Source organism: Strongylocentrotus purpuratus, unplaced genomic scaffold, assembly GCF_000002235.5.
Source record: "Strongylocentrotus purpuratus isolate Spur 01 unplaced genomic scaffold, Spur_5.0 spur5_scaffold_11, whole genome shotgun sequence".
In the NCBI taxonomy this organism is placed as follows: Eukaryota; Metazoa; Echinodermata; class Echinoidea; order Camarodonta; family Strongylocentrotidae; genus Strongylocentrotus; species Strongylocentrotus purpuratus.
The window spans coordinates 3,158,821-3,186,105 of NW_022145596.1; the positions used below are offsets into that span (position 1 = coordinate 3,158,821).

Consider the following 27,285-nt stretch of genomic DNA (forward strand, 5'->3'; position numbering starts at 1 on the left):
TTACTTATTTAGTAAAGGTACTGACTTTTTTTTGGCGTACAAAAATGATTTTTATCAAATATATTTTCTAGGGGAAATCACAGGTATGGGGGGGGGGGGGGGGGCGACTCGCTTAACGGGCTCATAATGAAGTTTCCAAACGTCTATCTGCATTAGGATGATTTTTGTATGTAGTGAATGAGAGGTAATATTGAATTCATTTTTAAGAATATAATCATGATGACCGCCATCTATAGAAAATAAATTTAACAGGGCAAAGAAAATTGTTGTATATCGAGCTAAATTCAATATTTGGATATGATTTTCATATATTATGATTATGAAATCTTCAAGTTTGGGGCAAGGTAGACTTTAAAGTAATGAATTTTACATTGTTGTTGATGCCCTCCACAAATCTAATTTTGATTGGAACCCCATAAAGGCAATTTAATGGTCTTGAATTAACCCTCGATTCCCCGGCAACCCCCAACACCATAGGGAAAAAATACATTATTACATTGCTCAATCCGAACCCTTCAACTTCCCGTGAGAAATTCAGAGGAGGTATAGGCCTGCATTAAATTTCACTTCAAATGCATGGTTTTGTTTTAAATTATTCCCCCCCCCCCCCCCCTCGTCTTATAATTTATGATGATTGAATGCAATCCGTCAGGTATAGATGGCGCTCTGATTAATAGACTTCTGCATATAATTTGGTCAACCTATAATTCGCAAGAGCCTGTTGAGCAGCGCTTCGTATCCACAGGATCCAAGGATGTAGAGGAATGAGAACTTAATTATTCAAGGAAAAAGTAAGGACTCAAAGTGCCCAAATTGTTTCAAGGAAAATCAAGGAAATCGATGAAAATTAAAGAAAAATTGAAAGGAATTTGAGGAAATGATATAAAAGGAATTTCTTTTTCTTCTTTTTTTTCTCTTCAGCTTTGTCGTTTACTCCACACGGGAAGGGAATTAGGGCAGGCGCGGATCCAGGATTTCTTTGTGCTGAAATTTGAAAATCGTGCCGGCCAATATTTCGCTCAGTGGGGAGGGGGGGGGGGGGGGGTTGCGAGCACTAATTTTTTTTTTTTTATTCGCACCCCCCTTGAGCGCCAGGGGGAGGGGGATCTAAAAAGAAGGGTAAAATTAACGAGTTTTTACATGTTTTTTCCCCCAGGCGCCCCCTGGCCCCTGGATCTGCCACTGGGGAAGGGCGCCTATTTTTGCTGGACTTCTACCGTTTAAGTTCATTTAATTTTCTTACACATACACATTAATGTATGAAAGGCTGCAAGCTAGTATAGGCCTAGACTAGGTCCAGTTTCTATAAATTAAGACAGAAACAATGAAAATTGACCTCGATCGATCGAATTAGGCATTACAAAATTATTTTGATTAATTCTTGCATTTCTACGACAAAGAATAACAGTAGGCGATTCAGGAAGGGGGAGGGACGATACATGTTAAATATTTGCAGAAATTGTTAACCCCCCCCCCCCCCCCCCCCTCGAATCTACCACTAGTGATGAACACGATGAGAGTTATGACGTGTACGTAAACACGACATATTGTGTAGTAGGCCTACGTGATAATATATCAATGCGTGTATTTTGCTGTGGAAAGGGTTCATTCTGACAATTTTGGTAAATATATTGAATCCTATCATGTCTGTATCACCAAAAGTGCAATTTGCATTGGTTAGTAAAGTGTGTGGTGCTGTTTTTATAATATGACCTTAATTTTATTGCGATTTTCTACCGGCTGTAAGATTCGCACAGTCCCATATGTTGTAATTTCTGTTATCTTATTATTAGGCACTAGTTAGCTGGTCTTTGAAATCTGGATAGTAGGGGGAGCAGGAGAAGGAGGGGGAGAAGGTAGAGGAGGTGAAGGAGAAGAAGAAGTGAAATGATAACAAGAAGACAGAGGAGGAGATGGAGGCCATTGGGCATTGGAGGGAGAAGAGGATCAAAACCATTTTAATGATGATAATTGATAATGAACAACAATAATAAATATATTATGGAATGCAAATCTAAATGCTTTGAAAAGGCCTAGATTTGCTTGTTTTGATCCCATGCAAACATCAAACTAAGCCAATGAGGGGGGGGGGGGGGGGGGGTGTGCCTAGTATCCCACCATTTTGCAAGAAGAAAAAAAGGCACAACTTTCTTGTTTTGATCTTGAATCACAACAGTGTCACCCAACATTATTTCCAAATATGAAAGCAGGTGACCTAAAAATGGGAAGGAGGGGATTTAGGATTTTTTAAGATTAACAAATGTTTTGTTTTTCTTTGTATTTCTGTGTCATTGTTAGCTGAGTTGAGCTAAGCTGAAGCAACCTCACCATGGCTGATTCTGACAGCGAGGCTGAGGTTACATTTGAAAGTGCAGATGAAGGTGACGAGGGGGAGGTAGTTGAGGAAGTCACCGAGGAGAAAGTCACCAACGAGGAGAAAGATACTGCTGAATCAGATTCATCTCAACCACAGGATCATGAAAGTACAACTGAACACTCTGCTCAAGATGATGCAGCTGCTAAGAGCTCCAGAACAGAAGGGTCTGTGGATGAATCAAGAACTAAAGCCGAAGATGAGATGGAAGAAACGGATGGCGGGAAACAAGACGATGAGAATAGTGGTGAACATACAGAGGGCAGTGTCAACAAAACTGAAAGAACTGCTGCATCGGATAAAGCAGGAGATGTAAAGGACATGGTGCAAACTGATGATGGAAATGAAGCAGAAGGAACCCCAGGAGATGAGAAAGAACAGGAGGAGCCAGAAGGAGAAGAGATTGTGAACAGAGGAGCCCCTGTGACAGAGACAGAGGACACAGAGAGCAATGCTAAAGCTGGTGGTGCCCCACAGAATGCCTCTGCTGCACCAGCATCAGGTGGTGGTTCTTGGGGGTGGGGCGGATGGGGAACATCCCTCCTGTCGTCTGCGGCAGCAACAGTCACCAAGGTTTCAGATAATGTTGGTGAGTTGGATTGACATATTTTCATTGACAGAAGATTGACTTTACTTCCTATTTTTCTTAGATAAAGGCTTTACTATCAAAGTTTGGAGAAAAAAAAGTAATATTCTATTAAAATTTTTGAGACAGTTCTTGATTTTCAATCAAAATGAGTAATTGATGATTCACCCGTTGATCATAACCTGAAAGACAAGTATATTTCTTGTCAATATGAGGGAAATTACTTTGATTGATAAATAGAAGATTTCTGTTATTCTTTTACTAGTTTCCATAGCTACTGCTCAAGTGTAGACAAAACTAATTGAAATAGAATGCTTGCAAGATACAGAAAAAACAAATGGGATAATGGATGGATAATAATTCCTTACGCCAATCAATCTATCTGGATAACTTTAGGAAAGGGTCTTACCCATGTCTTGGAGAACGTGGAGACATCGCTGGGTGTACTAAAGCCAGAGGAACTGAGAGAGATTGAGAAACAGGAAGCAGAGAAAAAGGCCAAAGAGAAAGAAGAACAGTCATCTCAACCAAAGGAAGGCGACCAAGAAACACAAGGTATACTTCTATCATCGAACCTGTGGTATGGATTTGTATCTAGAAAAAGATGCACCTCTGTCCTTTAAAATGTACCATGTGCTTCTTGAAATTCTCTTGTGCTAATGTTTTGCAAATATATTTTGTCACGATAGCATGCAAATAAATTTTTGATGATGATATAATACCTACAATTTACAAACAAATTAGATCCTCAAAGTTACCAAATTATTTATCTTGCCCATGTTGAATACAGAACTGTCTCTAGAAAGGTATACACATCTTGAAAATATAATCTTGTAATTTGATCCAAATTGGATATGATTGAAAGTGAAACTGAAAATTGTCCGGAAAGTATGCTTCCTATAATTCTCAAACCATTAATGACACTTGTTTTGAATTATCTCCCTACAAGCATTCTCGAAAAATCTTGAATATTCTAGATATCAGTGCAATGATTCATGTATATTTTCTACTCTACAGAGGGAGACTCTCGGCAGGATGAGAGTGAGGGTAAAGAGAAAGAAGAGAAAGAAGAAAAAGAAGAGAAAGAAGAGAAGGAGAAAGCAGGAGCTGGGATCGGTGGTTTCTTCTCATCTGGTGCATCAGTCTTCACCAGTGCCATGGGCAAGACAGTAAGATATTCTTATGTCATATAACTTAAAATACAGAATAATGTTTTCTCAGTAAATACATTTTTATGATTTCTAAGTAAATTATTTTCTTTAATGTTAAAAAATTAATTAATTTGGGGAATGAAGTACAAGGTAGGCCATTTAAAGAAAATTCATGGACATTTTGGGTTACTTATCCCTTGTTTGTTTTTATTTCAAATAAAAGGATTGCCTAAAAGGATTTAAGAACGACTATAGCTTTATGTGTTGGCACATTTATACAAACCAATATTCTACTTGATGCAAAGACCATTCCTAGGAAAGTGTTTAAAAACAACTACAATAGAGAGTCGGTCATTCAAGATATTATATGTTATATAACACACATTTGCTTTTTGCATTGAAATGGGCCTATACAAACTGGTCGTACTAACATAGAGGCTTCCATTTTATTACCGGTAGTTATATTTTTTTGTATGTCAGTATCATTAGTGAAAATGTGGTGCTTCAGGGATGAAGACATAATAACTTTTTTTCACATGAGTATGTTCTAGGAATTGATAGGAAATTTGTGTCAATAGTAGAGCAGAATGCTGGTTTGTAAACTAATTTAATTGTTATTAAAATAATCAAATGAACCTTAGTTTGACTTTGGTGAATAGAAGTACAAAATATCTTGTTTGTTTGACCATAGGTGACCGGTGGTCTTGATGCCCTGGAGATGCTTGGTCGTAAGACAATGGACATCCTACAAGAAGGTGACCCAAGGTTGGAGAAGAAGAAAGGAATGGTTATCCCTAAGAGAGATAAAACCAACCTATCTGATGTAAGTAAAAGATATTAATAACAATAATAATAATAAAAATGTTAATTATAAAGCGCTTATCAACATATTGCTATACATTCAGAGACATGGTTGCACTCATGATTAAAAGAACTACCTTTTCCATGCTGTGTTTATCAAACTATTGAAGGTCAAAACTTACTCCTTTGATAGAATCTGATACATTCAAAATTTTGTATAGATTTTTTTCCTAAGCTCGGTGAATAATGATCTGAATTGAGAGTTTTGTCTGACTTACTTTATGTTGTTTCATACAGTGGACATAATTTCTAACTTGGGGGGGGGGGGGGGATCTATTATGGTTTTTAAATCTCTATAGCGCTTAGACAAGCCAAAGTATGCTTTGGTAATTTTCAGGTCATGGTAATGTGTTTGACTGCAATCCAGCTGAACAGCTTCAGGTACCATCAATCACTTGTGTTTTGTTGTAGGTTTTAAAACAAGCCAAGAAAGATGCAGACGAAGAGGCTACTAGAAGACAGGAGGAAGAAGAACATCAGAAGTACAACTATAGTTTCCTCTTTGATCAATATCAAGGTTTGTAAGCAATAAAGACATTACGATGTTTGTTATATAGATGTTAATTTGGAAGGATAGAAAGATTAAAATTGTGTTATTATTCATTTTTCATATTTTACTCTAAAGTGATGGGTCAAAACTAAAGTAAACGTTGAGCATTGGTGAATACTGATCAGATGAATTCTTGTGTATGTTTTGTTGTAGGGTGACTTTAAAAGTGAGTAATTTATGAGTATCCAACATTTCAAGCAATTCTTTATAGGGAAGTCCAACTCTGATAGCAAACTTTCTTATCAGTGGTCTAATTTTGTTTAAACTTTGCCATTCTGTTTATCTTATGCTTCTACTGTCATACAAACAAACTTATAAGAAGGGTTGGATTGCGCTTTTAAACGTTTGTTATGAGCAATCTGTATTGCTGTTGATCAAGCAATTTGCCTACTGAGATTATTTTGCTATATATTGCCATGAACTGTAGGTGCTTTTAACCTTTTTTATTTTGTTAGATTTTATATATCATGTTAAAAATTCTTAGAAAGAAGAATCTGTAGTCCTTAAAAAACATTTTCTACCCATGAATTACAATATCATTGAATAATAGAAACTGTAGAATCATGAAACTAACCACATCTTGAATCTGTAGCACTATGATATAGGGCTCCATTTTTTCCTCTTCTTGGGGTCTTAACTAAACAAATTAGGCTCTTTGTGCACTGAAAACTTAATATTCTGAAGCCTTGCATAATATACCAAAGGCATGAGCTGTTGTTGATGTTGTTGTTGTGAGACACTGTAGTCCTATCCATTGAAGTGTATGGATGTCTTGCTACCATTACTGCCCACTCAGGTCTAGCTCATCTAGAAGCCCTTGAGATGCTATGTAATCAGAGCGAGACCAAGGTCCAGTCATCTATCTCCATAGTAACGGATGAGAAACTAGATGAGCTGAAGACGGAGCTCCTGGAGGTGAGGGATGCATTCCAGCTGGAAGACCTGGATGCAGTCGATGAAGGTGCGTCAGTGTGAACCAGGAAGATACCTGGATGTAGGAGAGTTTGGGGTTCAAATCCCTGAGTGGATTTCATGCTCATTGAATATCATTTTTCTTTGAGTTTCTTCTTTTGGATGCAGAGTAAAAAGATATGCTAACACAATAATATGATATGTAAATGTAATATCAGGATTTTCTGATACTTCAGGAAACCTTTTTGAATAAAGGGAGAGAAAAAGAGATGAGGTTAGAAGAGGAAAAGAGATTAGTTTGGGAGGGGGAGCAACGATGACAGAAGGTAATGTCCTGCTGCTTGGCTTCATCTTATGTGTTGGTTGAAATAATGTTGAGTTCTTTAAAGAATCCTTATATCTATTATTTTCCTCCCACATAACAGCTTTGATAAATGTTCATTTCCCTACTTAGATACTGCTAGTGATCAGGACTTTGTGAATGTTATCACTGAGTTGCTGTTCAGTCTGAGTGTGGCTGCCACTCCAAACAAGTTACAGAGGGTAAGATATGATTTTGATATATGAGATAGATTATCATTAATGCTACCAGATATTATAGAACTACATTTAATATAAGTAGTTGCTCGGCTGGCCTATTGGTATTTGTTCAACAGCATAGAACATCACTTTTGTGTTTAAGTGATGAAAGTTATGAGAGAGCAAGAATGAGAGAGAGAGAGAATGAGAGAGAGAGAGAGAGGGAGAGAGAAAGAGAGAGAGAGAGAGAGAGAGAGGGGGGGGGTGGTAGAGAGAAAATGAGAGAGGGATAATAGAGAGAAAATGAAAAAGAAGTAAAACATGTGTCTACATATGTATCTATTTACAGGTCCTTACTGATTTCATGGATTCTTTTTACTTGCAATAAAATTAAAGATATGGGCACTATGACAACAAATTACAAAACTTTGACTTTTCTTAGTATTAAAGCCCCACTGTCCTACTTGTAGCTACTTGCTCCCTCTATATAGAAAACTTCCCCAATCGGTGCCTGTTGGTCCCCCATGATCCTCTTTTTCTTATGTTAGTTGAGAGCTGAGTTAATGAGATAGCCACCTGCTAGTGACCTCGCTTAGTGGTCTAATCCCTTCTGGCCCAGTAGTATTGACGGTCTTTAAGTTACATATTTATTAGCTTGATATGATAATTTATACATGGGACCTCCATTTTACATCTTGCTCTTACAGATGGGACATGATCCTGAATGATATGAACTAGAGATGCTTGGTGTCATTGTCAGATTCAAAAATCATTTTCATTTTTTGTTGTTGGACATGCAGGTGCAGAAGGAGACCAGAGACTGGTTAGCGAATCATATAACCCAGCTGAAGGGAGATGGTGACGAGGAAGATAAGGACAAGGCAGATATCAAGGTAAATAAGGGCATCTTTCTTGTCAAGATATTGTTCTAGATTTGAGTTTACTTGATTGGTTTCTACCATTTTTACTTTCTCTAAGTGTTCTGTGAAGCTATATTTTAATCATAGTTGAGCTTTACCTTTTTTACATGATGTTTTGCAAAAGTATTGTTTTAATTTTAAATGTGTAAGTAACACTGATTACATATATTGGTTGAAAATAAGACCAGGAGAATCATTCAGGACTTTTAAAATTCAATTTGCTCTAAAAAGTAATGAAAGTGAATATCACCAAATCTCCTGGTCAAGTGATCAAAGATTCTGTATTGTCTTAATTTTATCTCAATTTGGAAATTAAGAAAAAAAAATGAAGAATAAATAATGCAATTATGGATTTTGCTTTCCATATTCATACATAATCTATGTTCTAGTTTTCCTTTTGGAGATAGCTTGTCTATTTTGAAGATGTTGGTTAAAATACAGAAATAAACAATTTTAAATGGAGACAGCTTCACTTCTTTTGTTTTGATGATCAGGAAGTTCATGCCAAGGCCATGCAGACCCTTGCAGAGCTCACAGCTAGGACCATTGAGCAGTTCCATAAGGTAGCAGAACTCATGCTGCTAGGTCAGGAGACAGAGCAGGCAAAGGCAAAGAGTCCAGTGGAAAGAGCTACCACCCTATCTAAGTAAGCTGAGACATGATATTAGGTGTATGTATAAATGTATTTTAGACTGTTCAGATGTTAGCAAAATATATAATTTTTGTAAGTGTAATTACATAAAAATAAAGTATCATATGAAATATGAAAATATAGATATTTCATCATGAACATGGTCATGAGTAGATTGAAATTAGTCTGGTTCTAGCAAAGTTACAAGGTCCTGTGAGCTGAAGAATCTTTACTATTTAGTATTAGACAGGATATACTCCTAATGTAGCTAAGAGAAATTGGGCACTTCCTAAAGTCAGCAAATATATATGAGACCTTTGACTGTTTTTGTTTTTTGGTTCAATCTGTCACTTATTTCACTTTACCGACATTCAGAAATTCATATCTGATAGCTAATTTTATTATGTATCCCCTACCCTCTTTTGTTGCCACTCAACGTGAGCTAGCATTCTAATGATTGATCTGAAACCATGTAGATGACTTTCTTTATTTCTTATGTTGTCCCTGCAGGTTAGCTAGCATTCTGTCTGCTGAAGTCAGCTCAGTCGCGACCAAATTCTGTGAGCTGTTGAGTTCCATGGGTGATCAGGGCTCAGAGGAAGTCAACACCATCATTACCAACATATATCTAGAGGTAGGTAGATAGATAATACTAGATTGATAATGTATGATGGTATGAGGAGAAAGGGATGAAAAAAAAGCAATTGTGAATGCTCATTTGATAGAAAGGTAGAGAATTGACTAAAACAAAACAAATATATCAAAAAGCCCCGTTATGATCAGTGTGGTCTCAAACTACGTTGCATGACCCGTTGACGGCTCATGCTACAGTGACATGCAATGGGGCTTACTCGAGTGATTTCGACATGCGACATTACTAACTGGAAATATTTTCACATGTTAAATTTGCGAACAATGACCGATTAGCGAAATTCGCGAAAATAAACACCCGCAAAAAAAAAAATGCTTGTAAAAAATTACTCATCACTGAAGTTGGTTAAAAATATATCACTTTTTAAAACCTATTTTTCCTTGATTGATCCCATTTTATTCACGTTTCTATTTTCTTCAATTGACCAAATCTTGCTCAATTTACTCATTTACTCCTACAGGCTTCCAACAGCGCATCATACATCCAAGATGCATTCCAGCTACTGCTCCCCATCATGCAAGACATTGTTGTGACGACATTGAACTCAGCGGAGGAGGAGGCATCATAGTGCACAATAAGTTCTCATCACTTTTAAATGGGATCTCACTTTACAGGAGCAATATTGGAAAAGACTGAAATATTATTACTGTGATATCGTCCCTCGATCAACACCATTTGAAGAAATTCTTGACAGATACAAGAACTGTTTCAGTGTAATTTGCAAGATGTAGCCAGGGTATCCGTAGATTATCACATGAAATAGTGTTCATGTTGTGGAGGTGTCATACCTTGTGGATAGGTCATCAGGTTATGGGTCAAATGGTCCGAGTTGCAATCCAAGCGGCAGATGTATATTATCCTCTGGTGAAAGAGTAATAAACATTTCCCAACCTGCAGCTCCGATTATCATTTATAATCCCTGTTTCCTGCCTAATACCCAAACAAGATATAAGGACTTGCTAGGATGAAGTAAGTCTTTGTGTCACGGTACTTGCCCTTTGACCTTGCAGTGACCCTGAAGCTTACTCCTCATTGTGGAGATGGTGCACATATTTTGTGTATGTATATGTCCAAGGATGGGGGTCTGTCACCGAAATGTTCTTAGAGTCATTCATATTTTGTGCTATAGAAATGCTATTTTTTTGCGAAACGTATATATTGGGGTATATTCATCAAAGTGCTGAGAGACTTTGTTAGTTGGTAGAGAATATGTGCTATATTCATGATTCATAAATTTCATTGTAATTGTTTAAAGGCAGTGGTTGTACGTTCAACATAATATTTTTGTTCAGATTTATGTTACCACATATTTTCACTCTGCTCGTCATTCTCATCAATATTTCATCGTTATCATATCATCATCATCATCATCATCATCATCATCATCATCATCATCATCATCATCATCATCATCATCATCATCACTGCCATCGTCACCATCGTCACCATCATCACAGTCAATGTCAGAGAAATTTTCAGTTATATCTGATTCAAAATCCTTGTTAAAGTATGAAGACACATTGGTTCTTATTATCTTAACAAACGGCTTCCACTGCGTAAACGTTAGCATCATCTGGAGAAGCATGATCTTCATGCTGTGTAAATAAAATACAATCAAATGAATCATTAAGAGCTCTGTCTGTTTTTCTCTAATTTCACTTATTTCTTTTTGCTTCCATCACTAATTCATTGTTGCTTTTGAGGTTTCCCTGGAAATGAATGAATTAAGATTTCCATTAGATTTTAATAGACTTAAATGATACATAGGTTCTAGGGATAAAAGGATATATATTAGTGATATTGGGTATTAGTGTGGTTATTTTCATGTTCTTGTTCTCTTCTTTGTTATCTGCATTTCTTCCGTCTGGTAATTATGTGTTGACTCAGTATGCTGATATCGATTCTTGTAGTCAAATGAAATATATTCTATGTAATGGTTATTCTTTCATTATGATCATGTGGAATGCTCAATATTTGTTGCTTTGTCATGTATAATTATGTAAAAAGGAAAATATTAAGTATGAATGTGTTCAGTTGCTGGATACGGTACAGTAATGCATCATTTGCATAGATTTTAGACATGTATAGTCATTTACTTGTATACTTAAAATTCAGATTCTTTATTCAAATTATGTCTGGTATGGTGACTCTTGTATTATAATAAGAACACATGATTTATAAATGATGGAATATTTAAAGTGTTGCAATGTGTTTGTTTGGTGAGAACTCAGTCTACATCATGATAATTTACTGCTTTTGTATAGCACCATAAAGCACACTTTTAGGTAATGAGTGTGCATTGTATGTTCGGATTATTCCGTTTTCATAAGAGTAGAGTAAATTGAGCAATAATTCTGTACAAGAAAAACCTTTGTACTTGGTACAGAGAAATGAACAAATTACCCTCAAAACGTTATGTTGTAATACTGTCAAAAATTCACATTCATTACAATTCAATTGCTATACTATGTGCAGTATTTGTTTGTTATGTCTGTGACAACATTAGATCAAGATCATTATGTACATAAATTTTCAGATTTTCCCATAATTTCTGACACAACTCGTACATTACAGAATAGGAAGAAGAAAAAAAAGGCAGAGAATGGAGGGGAATAATGCAGAAACATGTTCTGCTTTCTGAAATGATAAGTTTTATGTCATTTACATCTTTAAAGTCATCCTTTTAGAAATTTCTGTATTAATGATTAGAGGTCTTGGAGATGAATATCCTTTTAATTCATTTCAATGTAGTTTCCAGTAGGACTGTCATTGGAAAGTTGGGTCGCATGTGTATTCTATGTATCATATGTAAACATATTTCATATAATTAAATGCTTTTTATGCACAAAAGTGACCAAACATCCTGAAATTTTTCATACAATTCATTTATTTATTCCCTTTGCTGGATTTGAAAGGCATAATGATATATCGAACAATCATATCACATAACTTACTTTATTTTTTTAACAAAACAGAACATTTCATGTTGTATATGATTACTAGACCATTCATCTTCTCGTATTTGACAATATATCATGATTTAAGATTATGCATCAGAATGGACTACAGAATTTGTGACATTTCCCTTTTACCTTCAATTCCAAGTATGATAAAAGCAAAGTGAAATAGTAAATTCCTATATTGATTTGGTAGTGATTTTATACATTTCTCTATACATTAATTTTTGAAGCTTTAAAGAAATGCATCATTTTTGACATTCTCTAAATATTTTGTTCAAAACAGAAGTTTTTAGGAGAATTTACATTGTGCATGTATGTCAATGCTTTAGTATGGGTACTTATTTGTCTGGGTACTTGCATTCACTTCCTAAAATGTGTGCTGAAAACAGAGCTGTCACCCCAACTTGTCCTAAAACAAAACAAAACAAAAAGTATTGACTGCTACATGTACTTGACCACTTGAAATGATATTGCTGTAGTAACAATTCAAGCCCCTTTTGATGGTTCGATTTGTATTTTGAAACACATGTAGAGTAGGGCCATGTGTACTACACTCCAAAGGTGATGTGTTTACCATGTTTTGATCCAGAAGTTTGCAAAAAACTTGAAGAATAGAAGAAAAGTTGACAATTGATCATTGTCACATGATCAACTTTGTACCATCAGAAAGAGGACAAACATGGTGTGTTGACATCAGTTTAGTAGTACATGTATAGTACATGAACCTCTTTGCATTAAATAAAGAAACCTACTTAAATGTCAATGTTGTACTCTTTCACTAAATTTAGTTTGCTGCGGTTGGAATGTGGTGACAAAAATGCAATCCAATTTACACACATTTCTTTCAGACACCAAACTTCATAAAGACTTGCCCAGAATGCCATTGCTGAATGCACACGTATAATTATGGAAGTCTCCAACAAGGTCAATAAATAATTGGTATCAATACATATAAAACACCTTAGGAAAATCTTGAAACTTACATGCAGTTTTCATGAACAGTTTAAAAATATTGCAATAAATTGTACAATAACCTGCCTACAGAGTACAGACATTACAGAAAGTTAACCAGATACATTTCATACCCCAAACCAAAGAATCTATGTTACTACATGTACCTATTATCTTTGTAAATTGTGAGGGATAGTTCCTTAATTTTCTATTATGACAATTTCTAATATGAGTTCAGCCAATTCACTTAAAAATCTTGAGGTATATTGTACTCGACGTATAGGAATTTCAACAATTGACTGTTGATATAGACAGAGAAGACAGTATGTATGATTTGAAATTGTTTTGATTTGGACCATCCTCTAGTTATCAATCCAAGTGTAATGATCATGAAAGGATATTGTTATGACTGATGGATCTTAAGTAATTATCAATAAGTAATTATCAATAATTCATTAACTAAACCATACTCCTTCTTCTACCAGTAAGTCAAAAGCTAGGACCATTGCAGTTTAAACTTTAAGTTTGCCAAACCTCAAAGTTATCAACAACAATCTATAACGACGGTTCAAACGCTCCAAAACAACAAGTGTTCAAAGTTTTTAACTACAACCTGGCGTAACCTCAGAGTTCATATATCCACATAGCACATAACTTTGGGTGAGGACCCCAAACTACTCAAGGTTACTGAGCTAACCTTAAGATCACTCTTGGTTTGTAATTTTGAGTAAACTTAAATCTTCATAACCACAAGAGCATTCGCACGCTCCCCAAATAAAAGACAGTTTCAAACCCTGATCTAAACTTAAGGCTAACAGATTGTTGTGTGCTCCTAACTAATGTTCACAGCTTGTAATATCAGGTGCAGCTTAAACTGTGGCCATTGGTAAGAGTGACATGCTTCTAATTGGTGTCCTGCATCCCCAACTCATCTCAGCGTGTGCTCTTCCGTGTCTTTAGAGGAGGTTTCTGAAGTTGTAGCGGCTTCCCTGTGGTGGTCGATCCAAACGAAGATCCTGCTATGCACACAAAGAAAAATAAAGAAGAAATCCATCTTAGCTTAATCTTGCTATACACAATTACATATACATGGTATGTACTAAATCAGAAGAAAGGGGAAAAAATCCTACGACGCTGAATATAACCAGATGTAGTCCTATATAAATTCTCTCACTGCAAATGATGGATAAGAAAAATGTTGGTTACATCAATCTGCTCCTCCGGTTGTTTGATTCATCACAACATTATAATTCTTAAGATTCATATGACTCGTTAACAAATAAATGACGGAAGCTTTAAGATAATGAGATATCCAAAGATCTTTTAGACTTCTAAATTGAGTCTTGTTAGCTTTTCTGTCCAATGGGACTTTAGTCTGATTGACCTGACCTTTAGACTTGTGTGAATATTCTATCAACTGGGAAATCCTCTTCAAGAACTATAAAACACATTTTTAATATCCTGTATGTGTTACGGAATGAAGAGTGATTTCACATAACATATTCTTATTATCATTTAGCAGGAGTATAGAGCAAAATAGATACAAGAATAACTTTTTGCCATTCACATTAAAACATTTTGCTTCAAGTTGTTAATGTGCATGAAATTGTCATATCGTGATTTTTTTAAAAATTCTTATCTTGGTAAAAACAAACTTGGCTTTTTGTGTTTTTGTGGTAGCAAAAAAATTACATGTAGGAATCATTAATTCAATATTAAATTTATCAAGTCATTCTCCATAAAATACCTGGAAACTGACTCCCAAAAAATCTTGGTAATACCAACAATTCATGATATATGTTTATATATAATATGCAATTCTCCTCCCAGGCACTCATCCACGTAAATAACCAGAGGGTTCCCCAAAGTACATTGGAAGATTAATACATATAGCCTATAATAGGGTATTAACATACTCGGAAATGCCCATTTTCCCCATTCATTGGCTAGTATGCATTGTAAATATTTCTCCTTGTGACCAGAATCAAATGAGTGTACCATCAAATAGAGTCTAAAAAGTTTTGAGTATAGGTGTGTTTAACTTATTTCTTTATTAGGTGTTAGTAACAGTGTCCATGAAACATAATATATATAGAAGAAACATGATTCCAAAAGAAACTCGACATGCCGTTATGGGAAACTGATACAATTACACACAAAGTTGCAGGGAACATCGACGGGAGTGTTCAAAATGATCTACCAACCAGGGATACATGACATGTATAAACTGCATGTGATAAAATTAGAATCCAGGCAAAACATACCAAATCAAATCAACTGTTGGACGAATACACTAAAACCAAGACAAGAGTGAAAAAACAGCATTGATGAGGGAAATGTTACCATCACAAAAACACAACAAGCCAAACTCTATGGGTCAGAAATCATATGAACAACACTGCAATATGTCAAAGGAATAATCTAATTTTATAAACAATGAGACAAATCTTGTAAACAACCATCTTCATATCAGCTGATGCCTATTTTGCAGCAATTTAACAACACAACTAACAAGCCTACATATTGTCACAACAAGGAGAACACTTCAAGAAGGAACAAAAAGAAAAACAAAGAACTACTTTAAAGAATTAATATCCATTATTACATCCAACCACTTTGAAAAGGAAGATGATTACATAATGGATCTCTTTGAACATGATGATCATCTACACATCAGACAAGACACATCATTGATGCCATGTATTTACAAGAAATCTTACAGAACTCCTTAACAATCTTCACCAAAACACATCAAGACTCCAAACACGGCAACAAAAAATAAACGGCAATAAAATAGACCATAACCCTAAACTGCAAGCTAGGGCTACATCAACGGCATAGCCAATTAGCCCATTGGCTCCTTAAAACAATGTCCCCAAATGAAAAAGTGTCATGGTGCCCCCTCACCTCCCCCCCCCCCCCCCCCCCGATCAAAAAGTATATCAACAAAATTATACCATGCCTCCCGTGCCTCTTGCCCATGTACACCGAAGTCACAATGTCACAATTATAATAGACATTTTTAATACCTTCACATCACTTTACATCTATCAAGGTGCATAAAATATCTGTTCGATGGTCCAAAAAAACAAGTGATAGCATGATATGTTGTGTGATCATGACAGCATAGAATGGAATAATAATGCACTAGATGATTATTTTATCTTTAAATCCAGTGATAGCTGTTTCAAAAAATATGTGACAGATAAAATGCTAGACCGGTGTTAGGGTTATCACCTTAATTAATTGGTAATGGTGAATTTTTGTGAAAATAATAATAACAATAATAATGTTAATTTGTAGATTCCATAACAATTACAAGATGGGGATACCAGGATTTGCCAAAGTGGTTGGGAAAATGTTGATAAAATGAAGAAGAAGAAAAAAAAAACCAAGAAGACAAAGAAAAAGAAGAAGGAGATTATGTAAATGAGGTGAAAATTTTCATGTCCGTGGTAATTCTAATGCTCATTAAAACGTGCAGTGGTTGCAAGTCATATTAGTTTTCATACTACAAGATAAGGTCCTTGTTAAAGCAAAACTTAGGAACTGGATTAGAAATTTCATTCAGAAAATGAAGAATAATAAACTTCCTAAGAATATCATATATGAAAATTCTTTATAATATTATTCTGTTTCTGATCTTCTATAACACAATTAACGACTAAATTTCCAAATGATTTCTCAAACTTTGCTTCACATGTAAAATGAGAATAAAAACATGAGGTATACACCATAGTACATTCCGAAGAAAGACATAATATGACTAAGGAAGACACCACATGCAAATTGCTCCATTCTAATTAAGTAACATTAAGATAGTATGTGAACAAGCAATTGAAGAAAAAAAAAAACTTGGATAGAAGGTACAATATAAACAGTAATAAAAGGGGATTTCCAAATAATCCAGATTTGATACAACTTTTTAACCTACCAGATGGTTTATTAGTTGCACTGTGAAGATGCTACTAACTCTTGAAAGTTGGGGCTGAAATAGTTTTCACATGAGAGAGAAAATGGTCCAGAATAGAACACAGACAAGTCTATAATACTAATAGAAGAAAAGAAAGCCAGCTATTTTAGATTCACATGCAGTCTAAAATATTAGTACTGAATATGTGTATTACTGAAAATAGTCTTGTAAAATGATTGATTTTTAAAGATATTTGCCCCAGCATACAATTCTAAGACTTCTAAGCAAAGTTCTAGAAGCATTTTTTGCAATATTCTTTTAAGTCTGAGATTTCATTAGAATTGCAGTGTTTATTGAGAAGCTTTTGAATGAACAACTTTACTTTTACCTCATAACTTTAGTAAACAGATTAAAGTTTAATTAAATCTCAATTGATTGACAGGGTTATTGTAATTTCTTTTACAGATTTACAATGGGAAACTTTTCTTGTAACTCTCTACTAAATGTGCACTATGAAATATACATAATTCTTTTTCTTCAATAATTATATAAAAGTTGAATCAAATTTAAATCATAGTTCAGGGAGCTTTGTAGAATAGAAGCTGAAATTCTAGCCGATCATTACATTCTTTTCTTTGTGATCAAATTTTCCGAAATAGTAATATTTTGTGAACTTAAATTCCAAACAACAAAAAAAGGATAAAAATCACAGATTAATTTGAAAGAATACCAATGATAACTAACCTGCTGTGGTCCCGAAACCTCCAAAGCCAGTAGCTGCTGTACCGGTAGTCCCTGGATTAGGACCTGCACTGAGACTACCTCCAAAGTTAAATCCAGGTGCTGAGGTAGTAGCTGCCGCTGGATTGGTTCCAAACAGACCCCCTGTTCCACCACCACCACCAAAGGTTGACGCGGTCTGACCCAGGCCCGTTCCTAAGGTAGAGCCTGTTCCAAAGGTCCCAGTGCCAGTTCCGAAACCCTTGTTCTGGAAGCCAGCACCAAAGCCTGATGTGGCACCGAAGGTTGAGCCAGTACCGCCCAATCCTGTTGCGGTACCACCCAATCCTCCAGCTGTACCTCCTAAGCCTGTCCTGGCGCCGAGACCAGTTTGCAAGCCACCTCCCATGGCACCTCCCATGGCACCTCCCATACCTGGTAAGAGTAGAGTGAGATCATAGTGTTCAAAGATAAAACAAACATCCTCTCTCACCAACTAATTATCACTAATGCTCACAAGTTATCAACTTTGGAAAATCAAAATCCAAAGTAAATCTCACCTAACATTAGATTTTCTTTTTTCCGCTTCTCTAATAAGATTAACTCTATCCAAGCAACTACTGAGGTGTTAGGAGCCCCCAACATTTGATGACAAACATTCACTTTATTTTGTTTAATGAAGTGAAAGAGGATGTCATTTAACACTGACTTCTGCAAGGATTTTCAGAATAAATGTGTTTAAGACGAATATTGATGAAAGAATACAAAATTTAGGTTTTCTGCGTACAACACAAAAGACAACACAAAACACAAAAGTTTTGTATTCTTTCATCAATATTCGTCTTCAAACACATTTGTTTTGAAAATCCTTACAGAGCTGAGTGTTATATGACATCCTCTTTCACATCATTACACAATTGAAGTGAAATTTTGTCATCAAATTTCTTAGTAAATTTGGGGGTCCAAACACTTTAGGGGGCTTTAAAAAGGGTATACCCAGCACTACATATATTAGATGCCCTATAACTAAACACTGAAACCTATTTGTGGCTTTTTGCAACCAAATCTCAATCTACAATTAACACATTGGCATATAAAAATGGATATCTGTAGTTCTCTCCACTAACAGAAGAAACATACCTAGCAAATAGATGAAGTAAACAAAAAAACATGATAGTACATCAATATTCTCACCAGTTGGTTTTTGAGCAGACTGCATAGCTGTGGCCATAACCAGGGCCATATTAGGAAACTGTGTGAAGGGCTGAGGACCCTTGGATTGTGTCTTTGACCTGGTCTGTCTCTCAGCAAGCTTACGACGGGCTGAGAATACATCTGTGGAGTCTCCCAGATAGACCCGACGGTAGTTCAGGTACTGCTCTTTCTGGGCCTGGAGGAAAAGAACAGTGTCATAGGATTACTTCAGAATATATGAAAAATACACCTGCGGCTGCCCCGTTTGAAATGTGGGGTTCGAGAAAAACCCTTGAGATTACCTCTTGCTCAATTGTAAGAAGGAAATACATAGTACACAGTGTCCTATTCAGGGGCAAAATTTGGGTCATAATCTTGAACCCTGAAGTATTAATGGAGTGAAGTTTATAAAGAGTATGTACAGTAAAAATTGAGAAGTGCAAGTAAAAACATCGCTGCTCAGTTTGCAGGAGCCGGATCCAGCAAGAGGCTGCAAACTTCTGATAGTAGGGATGGCAGCCTCCCGGAACGTAGCAAGTGAGAGTGTATTTCCAGCTACATAGGGTAGTCTATTCCAGATTCTCATGTAATCTCACATAATCATCCTATCAAACATTCCTTCTGTATGAAAGTACTTCACATATGAGACATGTTTATTAACTACCAAAATAAGTAAAGAAACTCATGTGATGTCAACAAACTTGGTCCAATCACTATGCTTGCAAATTTAGAACTTTAGGACATGTGCTAAAAAGACATTTCGAGAATGTAATTAGTAAGATAGTATTGCAATACATGTGCTTATTTACCTATTCACTAGAAATGTTGAGTAGCAATATTAATATTAATGTACATGGCTAATACTGATGTGTATAGATGTACTAACCTTGATTATCTCATGGACACCTTGAAGTTGGGCAGCCAGAGCTACGAATGTCTCGTTGAGTTTCACCATGATATTAGAGAGTTCTGTAGAAAAAATAAATTAGGGGGGAAAATGTAAACAAACTAAAGTTGAATGACATGAACAAAGAGAGGTAAATTCATATTGATGAAAATCATGTCGATAAACGATGGTATCATTAAACATTAATAGATTTGAACAATTTAGAAGACAGTCAATGAAACATTTCTTGTGAGAAAAATGATTGTATGGTATCATCAGCAGCAGTTTGCCGACTTTCAATTGCAATTCTCATTATTTTTGTTTTTCTTGGCATTCATTAGTTGGCACTGATAAAAGGTATACTGATAGAGGTGACGTGGTCTATTGGATACATCACTGGACTGTGGATCACATGGTTTGCCATCCGATCTCCCCGCGGCACTAATGTCCTTTGGCAAGACATTAATCTACATATGCCATACTCGACCCAGATGAGGTAAATTGGAACCTTGCAGGAATTAATTCCTTGAAATGCTAGAGTGCCATAATGGCAGCCTTGCTAAAATCGAGGTCCGCATCGTCGTCATCATCATCATCATCATCATCATCATCATCATCATCACCATCATCATCATAACCCAAAGCTATGGCTTTATACAGAACATTGCTGATGTATACCTTGAGGTGAGTATGAAGCAGGTTGCTCTAGGGCTGCCATGAAGCTCTCCATCTGTTCAATCTGTTGTCTACATAACACCATGTCTTGCTCAAACTGGTACACAAGTCTCTGGAAATACCTGGGGAGAAAACAATTTCAAAAATTGTAATCATGAATTTGTTGCATTCCTAAAGCTTTGTTGACAGCTGTCCAGACTGGAGTAATAGAAATAGTGTGAGAATGCAAGTACAAGAAGCGACACATTGTGCAATGTGATTGCTATTACTGCAAACATACAGAGACAAAAATAGTCTGTTGAAAAAGGATTGGGGAGGCAACAAAACAATGAATAACAGAATTTTTTACAACTGAAACTTGTTCAAGCACCTCCTGGAATAAAACCTAACGTTCTATATTTTGTTATAAATGTGATAATGCGAGGGACTTCAAAAAGAGTAAAGGGTAAATTCTCCCTTGAATGGGTAGTAAGTATATCAATAAAGGATTTCAATATACAAGTTGTCACATCTCTCACTCCAACCCCTAGGGTACTTCAGTACCAGTTCATTTAAATTTCAGACAAAAATAAATATTATAGCAAGATCTCTTTAAAGAGAAGGTTGAGTTCTAGGAAGAGGTGAACAATAATTTGTGAGCGCTATCATTGTTATTATGCCAGTGTGGAAGAACATCAGATAAAGAATGTTCCCTGAAAAGCATGGCTCTTCACATGCCTTAATATTCTAAATATGGCATGTAACATCATAAAAATCCAGGGTAGGATTTTTATGCCACATGTTCGTGTATTCCTATATACATCTTGCTGTGTACAGTGCTTGTAACTTTACCAAGACTGGGCCAAATTTCTTATCATTTTGATGATTCCAGAACCTTGCAGTACACACCAATACTGATATGCTAGATGGTCAACTTTTTCTGATCGATTCCACACCGTTTCTTTCACAATGCAGTCTCATGACCAGAACTCAACTTTATCTTTAAGACTCACTCAGTAGGTGCAGAGTATTCTAATTGCAGAGCAGCTGGTATCTCCCTGGTCCTCTGAGCAATCTCTACATCCTTCAGCTGCTGAGCAGACTGCTCCTTCAGCTTGCGTACGGCAGCAGCATTACGCTGGAGACTGCTGGAAGCCTGCCGGAGGAGCTGATGGAGAGCTGCTGTCTCCTCCCGCACCCGATGGAGGGGTTTGTCAGAGAAACGCAAGATCTCCTCTCGGGTGGACTTCTGCTTTTTGACGTACGCCCTGCAAGTGACAGAGAGTAATAATAACAATGACAAAATAAATATAGAAATAAATTGTTAGCTCTCAACTATCATCTATTAATACCAGTATTTCTTGTTATAATTGAATAAAATTCCACATACAAACTACAAACCAAGATATGTTGAGCACAACTTGGAATAACTGTGGAAAGAAATTTTGACACATTTTGAAGAAAAAAAAAAAAGAAAAAAAAAAAAAATGACATCACAATGCTGAATCAGATGAAATAAGGGAGTACATAATTTCATAACAATTAACATTTATCAAAGCAATACAATTTCTCATCTCTGTTCAATATCACAAGCTTATAGAGAAAACAACCCATTCAACAACACAACACACCATTTTCAAAAATAGTGGCCTTCAAAACCTTTCCTTCACATACATGTAGGCAATAAGCAGTTCTATTTAAAGCATCAAACTCCTATTTCATAAACATTATACTGATACTCACTTGAATGCCTTGACGTTCTGACATATTGGTTGAGGCACATTGGTTTCCTTTACACCTTGTCCTTTGCTACAATTTGTTCAAAGATAAATGAGAGAGAGGGAGGGAAGAGAGGGAGGGAAGAGAGGGAGGGAGGGAGTGAGAGAGAGGGAGGGAGTGAGAGAGAGAGAGAGAGAGAGAGAGAGGGAGAGAGATGGAGTGAGACACACAAACTAAGGATCACAAGTCAAATAAATCAACATACCGGTACTCCTTCCTCTACTATCTTGATCTCCAGGAATATGTGTTAATGTAAAGTTCCCTTTTTGCTAACATGAAGCTTTAGCCCTAAGAGTGAAACTTTGCGATAAATATTTATCATTATTCAACTCAACATCCCCATTACATGTATCTGTCCAGTGTTGACAGCCCCCGAGTCTCAATAAGATTTGTTAGTTGTTTTTATCTTTGCAATTTGTGCAATCAATGGACAATCTGAACAATGACGTCAAGAAGATTACCTGGTTGAATCTGAAGTAGTACTTGTGGTTGCTATGGAGGTAGACAGAGTTGAAGGGTCCACACCACCCAGGCCAACCTTAGCTGTGGGTGCAACAACACCTGCAAACCACAAGGACGTAGAAATTGTAAACACCTACAATGTGAAATTGAACATCTACAACAAAAAAAATGATGCATAAATGTGAACATACAGTGACATCCATTCATGTCCTTCAACAGCTATGACTGTTCTGAATTCTTTTTACAAAGAATTAAGAAAAATAAACATGAAAAATTGTTTCAATTAAGAATTTCCAAGAGATGCATGAAATGATTACAACACAGAACTGAATTGTCTTAAACGCATACCTGTAACATAATCTGGGTGCAATTAAGGGGTTAAAAATAAACCCACATGACTTTGGCATTGTTACTTTCAGAACACAAATGCATGTATTTTCATTACCAAGCGTAAGGCCAGTCGATGCCCCACTAGTGGAAATACCACCTAGTGTAAGTCCGGAAGATGTGGCTGCAGTCCCTCCGATGCCAAAGCCTGTTCCTGTTGTACCTCCCAGAGTTAATCCTGTCCCAGAAGTTCCACTCAAACTAAAACCTGCTCCAGCTGGTTTAGCTCCGGCAAGGCTCAACCCACCTGGTTTAGCTACACCTAAAGACAGACCTGTTCCAGCGCTGGTACCTCCTATGGTACCCCCTAGAGATAGACCTGTACCAGTACTTGGTGTTCCAAGGGTTAGACCAGTACCTAAAATAAAAATAATACAAAGTAACCTTAAACTAAGGGATACAGGAAATATCAGTTGGTATACAACTGCAGGAAATTGATGGGAAATTTTACATACATGTAACCTTACAAGCTTACAAACTAGAATAATCAATGTATCATACTTTACTGCCCACATTCAATGCCAAGTTCATTAAAATGATATATTTTAATAAATTAGCAGTTATTCTCCTCTTCTGAAATTCTTTGGAAATTTCTCTCTTATACAATAATACTTCTTCTATACTTGGTCCATAACTAACTTTTCATTTTGATTTCTTTAAAAAATGCAGGTATTCCAGAACAAATACTCTTGCGTAATCCCAAATCTGTTTTTACATCTTCACATTTTACCAACACTGTTTTTAGTTGAAATGTTAAAGGTACTATGTCCCTTTTGCAGCCAACCTCAAATTCTGTAGAACTTTGCAGGAATTATGAATATGTCATGTATGTCCTATCTGTGAAATTTAAACGTTAGCAGTGTCCTCATATTCAAATTATGCAAGGAAACCCATTTACTTGCTAGACTTCACTGTCAGACACTATTGAGTGACTGACTGGCTTTTTTTCTTCTTTAGTAATAACATACATGAAAAGAGTTGTAAAGGGTACATGAGCATTTGTCTACATCAATAACCCACTTCTTGTGATGGCCAAGATTAAACTGATTGAATCTTTGCGCAGCATAAAACGTATGACCATTCGGTACAATTGTCTGAAAATCAAGACTATTACTTTTGGGCTCTATAGCCCTAAAGTCGATTTGACAACTAATAGTCATTATTTTCCCACTTGAAGACATTTTCAAGCCCCACCTTTTTTAGGGAAGTTCTAAATAAGTATTATCTTTCAAATGCAGTTGGAATTTAACTTTTTCATTTTTTTGGCCTGCAAATGGGACATAGTACCTTTAAGTAATATGGCCCGACATATTCTAAATCACTTACCTGCAGCGGGTGTAGCTGTTGTGGAACCAAGCCCAAAACCAAGACCTTTACTAGCTGGAGATGCTGCTGAGATATATATAAAAGAAGTCAGACAAAAATGAATGTGTTAAGATAGTGGTATAGAATATATGAAGTATGACAACTTGTTCTAGTACACACTGCACAAACAATTTTGAATTTTAAACTGTTGCCTGATCCGAGACTGTATTTTACTAGTACCTGTATTAGATAACCACCTACAGGGGTGTTCCTGTCTTTTTATGTTGTAGTTACTAACTCCAGAGTTCAAACTCAATTCAACTCAATTTTTCTAGAAGCAGTAAATACTTATTCCACATGAAAAGGTATAGGGTGGGGTATTCATACCTCAACAGATCATGTAACATCGTGGAAGTCTGAAATGGTATCAGCGTCACTACTACGATTTAAAAAATTATGTCAGGACCTCTGGACACTAATTCCCAAATAAGCACACCCAATTCACCAAAACACATATTTTCTGCAGGACAAATATCTAAACATACCTGTTGCAGCTCCTAGTTGCAGTCCACCAGATAGGTTTGTTGCTGGTGATGATGTTCCTGCAAACTTAAAGCCTGTTGCCACTCCAGTCGGAGCTTGTGGGTTAGGTGCAGGAGTGCCAAAGGACAGTCCAGTTGGTTTTGCTGTCGCACTGTGAAGGCAAGTATTAGAAGAATGTTTGCCCCTTTAAACAAATAAAGCCTCTACATTAAGCATATAAGTTTTAGTTCCAAATTTGCTTATTCAGCATTTTTTTTTTCCTGCATAGTTTGATGGATCTACCTGCCACGATTACTTACCAGACTTTCCGTGACTTTAGAAGATTTTTTTTTTCTCCTTTTTCCATGACTACATGTACTTTCCAGAAGACTTTATATTTCAATGACTTTTCAGGTTTTTCCATTCCATGGGAGACCCGATTGTAAATGTGGCTCAAGGCCAAATTCTATTGTTTTAGTTCGATTTTGAAGAAATCTCATAGATTTCATCTCTGATTTTTAATGTCTGATTGCAGCCCACAACAGTTGAAAGAGATTCAAATCGCTATAGTGGTGCTATTTTTAGCACTTAAATCATGAATAGGGTAATCAATCTAGACATGGGGAAATTTCATTTCGTCTTGTTTTTGATATTTTTCGTGTATGACGATCAGAACCTGTGCCACGAGCAATCAATGCGTCGGATTTCAATGAAGGAACTAGAAGGAACGCGAGCTGAGTTTCAAATATTATGTGTTTTGATTGAATATTAATTTATATACCTGCATTGAATTTGAAATAGATCTAGATGAGTAGATCTGTATCTAGGTGATTTGATTTCCGTAACAATGTTTTTTTGCTCTGAAACTTTGTGTATCACAGCCGCTAGCCGATGAGTGCACACATATCTTGCTGCTTGCTCAAGCAGTCACACAAATGATCATTCAAAAATGTCACAACCCTCCATTGACTTGTGTGCTGCCTTAAGTTAAGGACTGAAAATGGGTGTTTTGGTTTTGTAAACATTAAACTACCATTATTTCTCTATTCGTTGACCTAGGGTGATAGTCTTGGTATAAGTTTAGATGTATTCTTTATGCTCTTTCAAATGGTACTAGTTTCAAGGGGATTCAATGATTTCTATTTATTTTGTTCACATACATACCTCCCGTCTGCAAAGAACACCCCCGGCCAGAGGTTAATGGTTGGCCACAGCTCACCCGATGAACTGTGGCGGATCGCCGGCAGGCACACACCATTGCATGAAAAACGTGCCCGATTGAAGGCCCACGAGTACGAGTGAGCAATCTCCTTCGTGAAGAACATCAAAAACGGTACAGTTTATTTTAAAAAACTCACATCATGGCTATCATTATATATTTACCTAGGATTCCCAAACGAAAAGGCACCAGCTGCACCACCTCCACTTGTTCCTGTCGCTGTCGTCCCAAATTTAAAGCCGCCGCTGCCCGCCATCTTTTCTCCTATCACAGATATATAACGGGTGAAGCTTTTCTTCACACACCTAATCGGAGATGAAGGTAGCCCATCCAATGTGTAAAAATTGCCAATTTGATAAGTGTAAGGATCGCATTGTACACATACAACAGCTATACTACACACACGCAATATATTCTTTGTGTATTGTATCCGTCAGGCATGATCAGTGCAACGATGGCTGGCTACCAATTAAAATAGGCATTGTGGTCGGATATAATGAGAGTAGATGATGGAGGGGGGGGGGGGGGGGGGGTTAGGCGCAGTACTTAGGGGCAAATCAAAGAATTATACTAAGACCTCACCTCATGTATGTTAGAAATTAAAAAGTTATTATCTTCTTTTGAATTGCAATATATCCCCGCACCATAATTATAAGTCATGAATGAATGTTATTTGTCATAGTCTATGTTATATATTTGAAAGGTGGTACACGATTCAAGCTCTATTTGCTTATGTTTCATCACCTTTGTGTGTTCTTTCTTCAAACTGTATATTAGTTGCAACGTGTGTATGATAAATCATTGTTATATTCTTTTTCATGTGAAGTCAATTCAAATGGATTGTAAAATTGAAATGATTTGTTATATTATTTTATATTCATTTTCATGCGATGTTAACTTCAATGAATTGTGAAATTGTGAACATGCATGCATGCATAAATAAATAAATAAATAAATAAATAAATATGCCTTCTCTGGGAAAAGGGGCATTGACTCTTTAAATACCAAATCACAGAAACTATTCACCATTATGTCACCGTCATGTACATATTTTCTATGGATATATTTTTTAAAATCTCAACTCTTTACCACATCAGCGTCATGTACATGTACATTGTCGATGGATAAAGTGGAATATTTATTCTTCACCACCCTACGCTAACTTTTCACGAACCTA

The 27,285-nt window shown here is 36.2% G+C and overlaps 2 protein-coding genes across 7 annotated transcripts; one reads left to right on the top strand and one right to left on the bottom strand.

The window, feature by feature from the left end:
- Positions 1-1,521: 1,521 nt before the first annotated feature.
- On the top strand, positions 1,522-12,878 carry LOC100891907 (protein FAM114A2). Its single transcript, XM_030980385.1, has 12 exons — positions 1,522-1,622; positions 2,299-2,963; positions 3,357-3,515; positions 3,978-4,129; positions 4,803-4,934; positions 5,384-5,489; positions 6,319-6,483; positions 6,889-6,977; positions 7,754-7,846; positions 8,368-8,519; positions 9,015-9,138; positions 9,617-12,878. The coding sequence occupies exons 2-12, from the start codon at positions 2,330-2,332 to the stop codon at positions 9,722-9,724; spliced, it is 1,914 nt and encodes a 637-aa protein (XP_030836245.1). The 5' UTR covers positions 1,522-1,622; positions 2,299-2,329; the 3' UTR covers positions 9,725-12,878.
- A 629-nt stretch (positions 12,879-13,507) lies between these two features.
- LOC586431 (nucleoporin p58/p45) lies at positions 13,508-26,384 on the bottom strand. 6 transcript variants are annotated; one of them, XM_030980383.1, is made up of 13 exons: positions 26,273-26,384; positions 24,913-25,061; positions 24,389-24,454; positions 23,121-23,420; positions 22,675-22,774; positions 22,178-22,243; positions 21,448-21,702; positions 20,459-20,577; positions 19,781-19,863; positions 18,895-19,090; positions 17,725-18,135; positions 17,002-17,055; positions 13,985-14,086 (listed from the first exon to the last, which is right to left on the bottom strand). In XM_030980383.1, exons 1-12 carry the CDS (start codon positions 26,362-26,364, stop codon positions 17,036-17,038), a joined length of 1,857 nt encoding a protein of 618 aa, XP_030836243.1. In that variant the 5' UTR covers positions 26,365-26,384; the 3' UTR covers positions 13,985-14,086; positions 17,002-17,035. The 6 variants fall into 6 exon arrangements, with proteins under 6 accessions (XP_030836240.1, XP_030836242.1, XP_030836241.1 ...); XM_030980384.1 differs by having other exon boundaries at positions 13,997-14,083; XM_030980380.1 differs by lacking the exon at positions 17,002-17,055 and having other exon boundaries at positions 13,508-14,086; positions 24,389-24,451.
- Between the last annotated feature and the right edge of the window lie 901 nt (positions 26,385-27,285).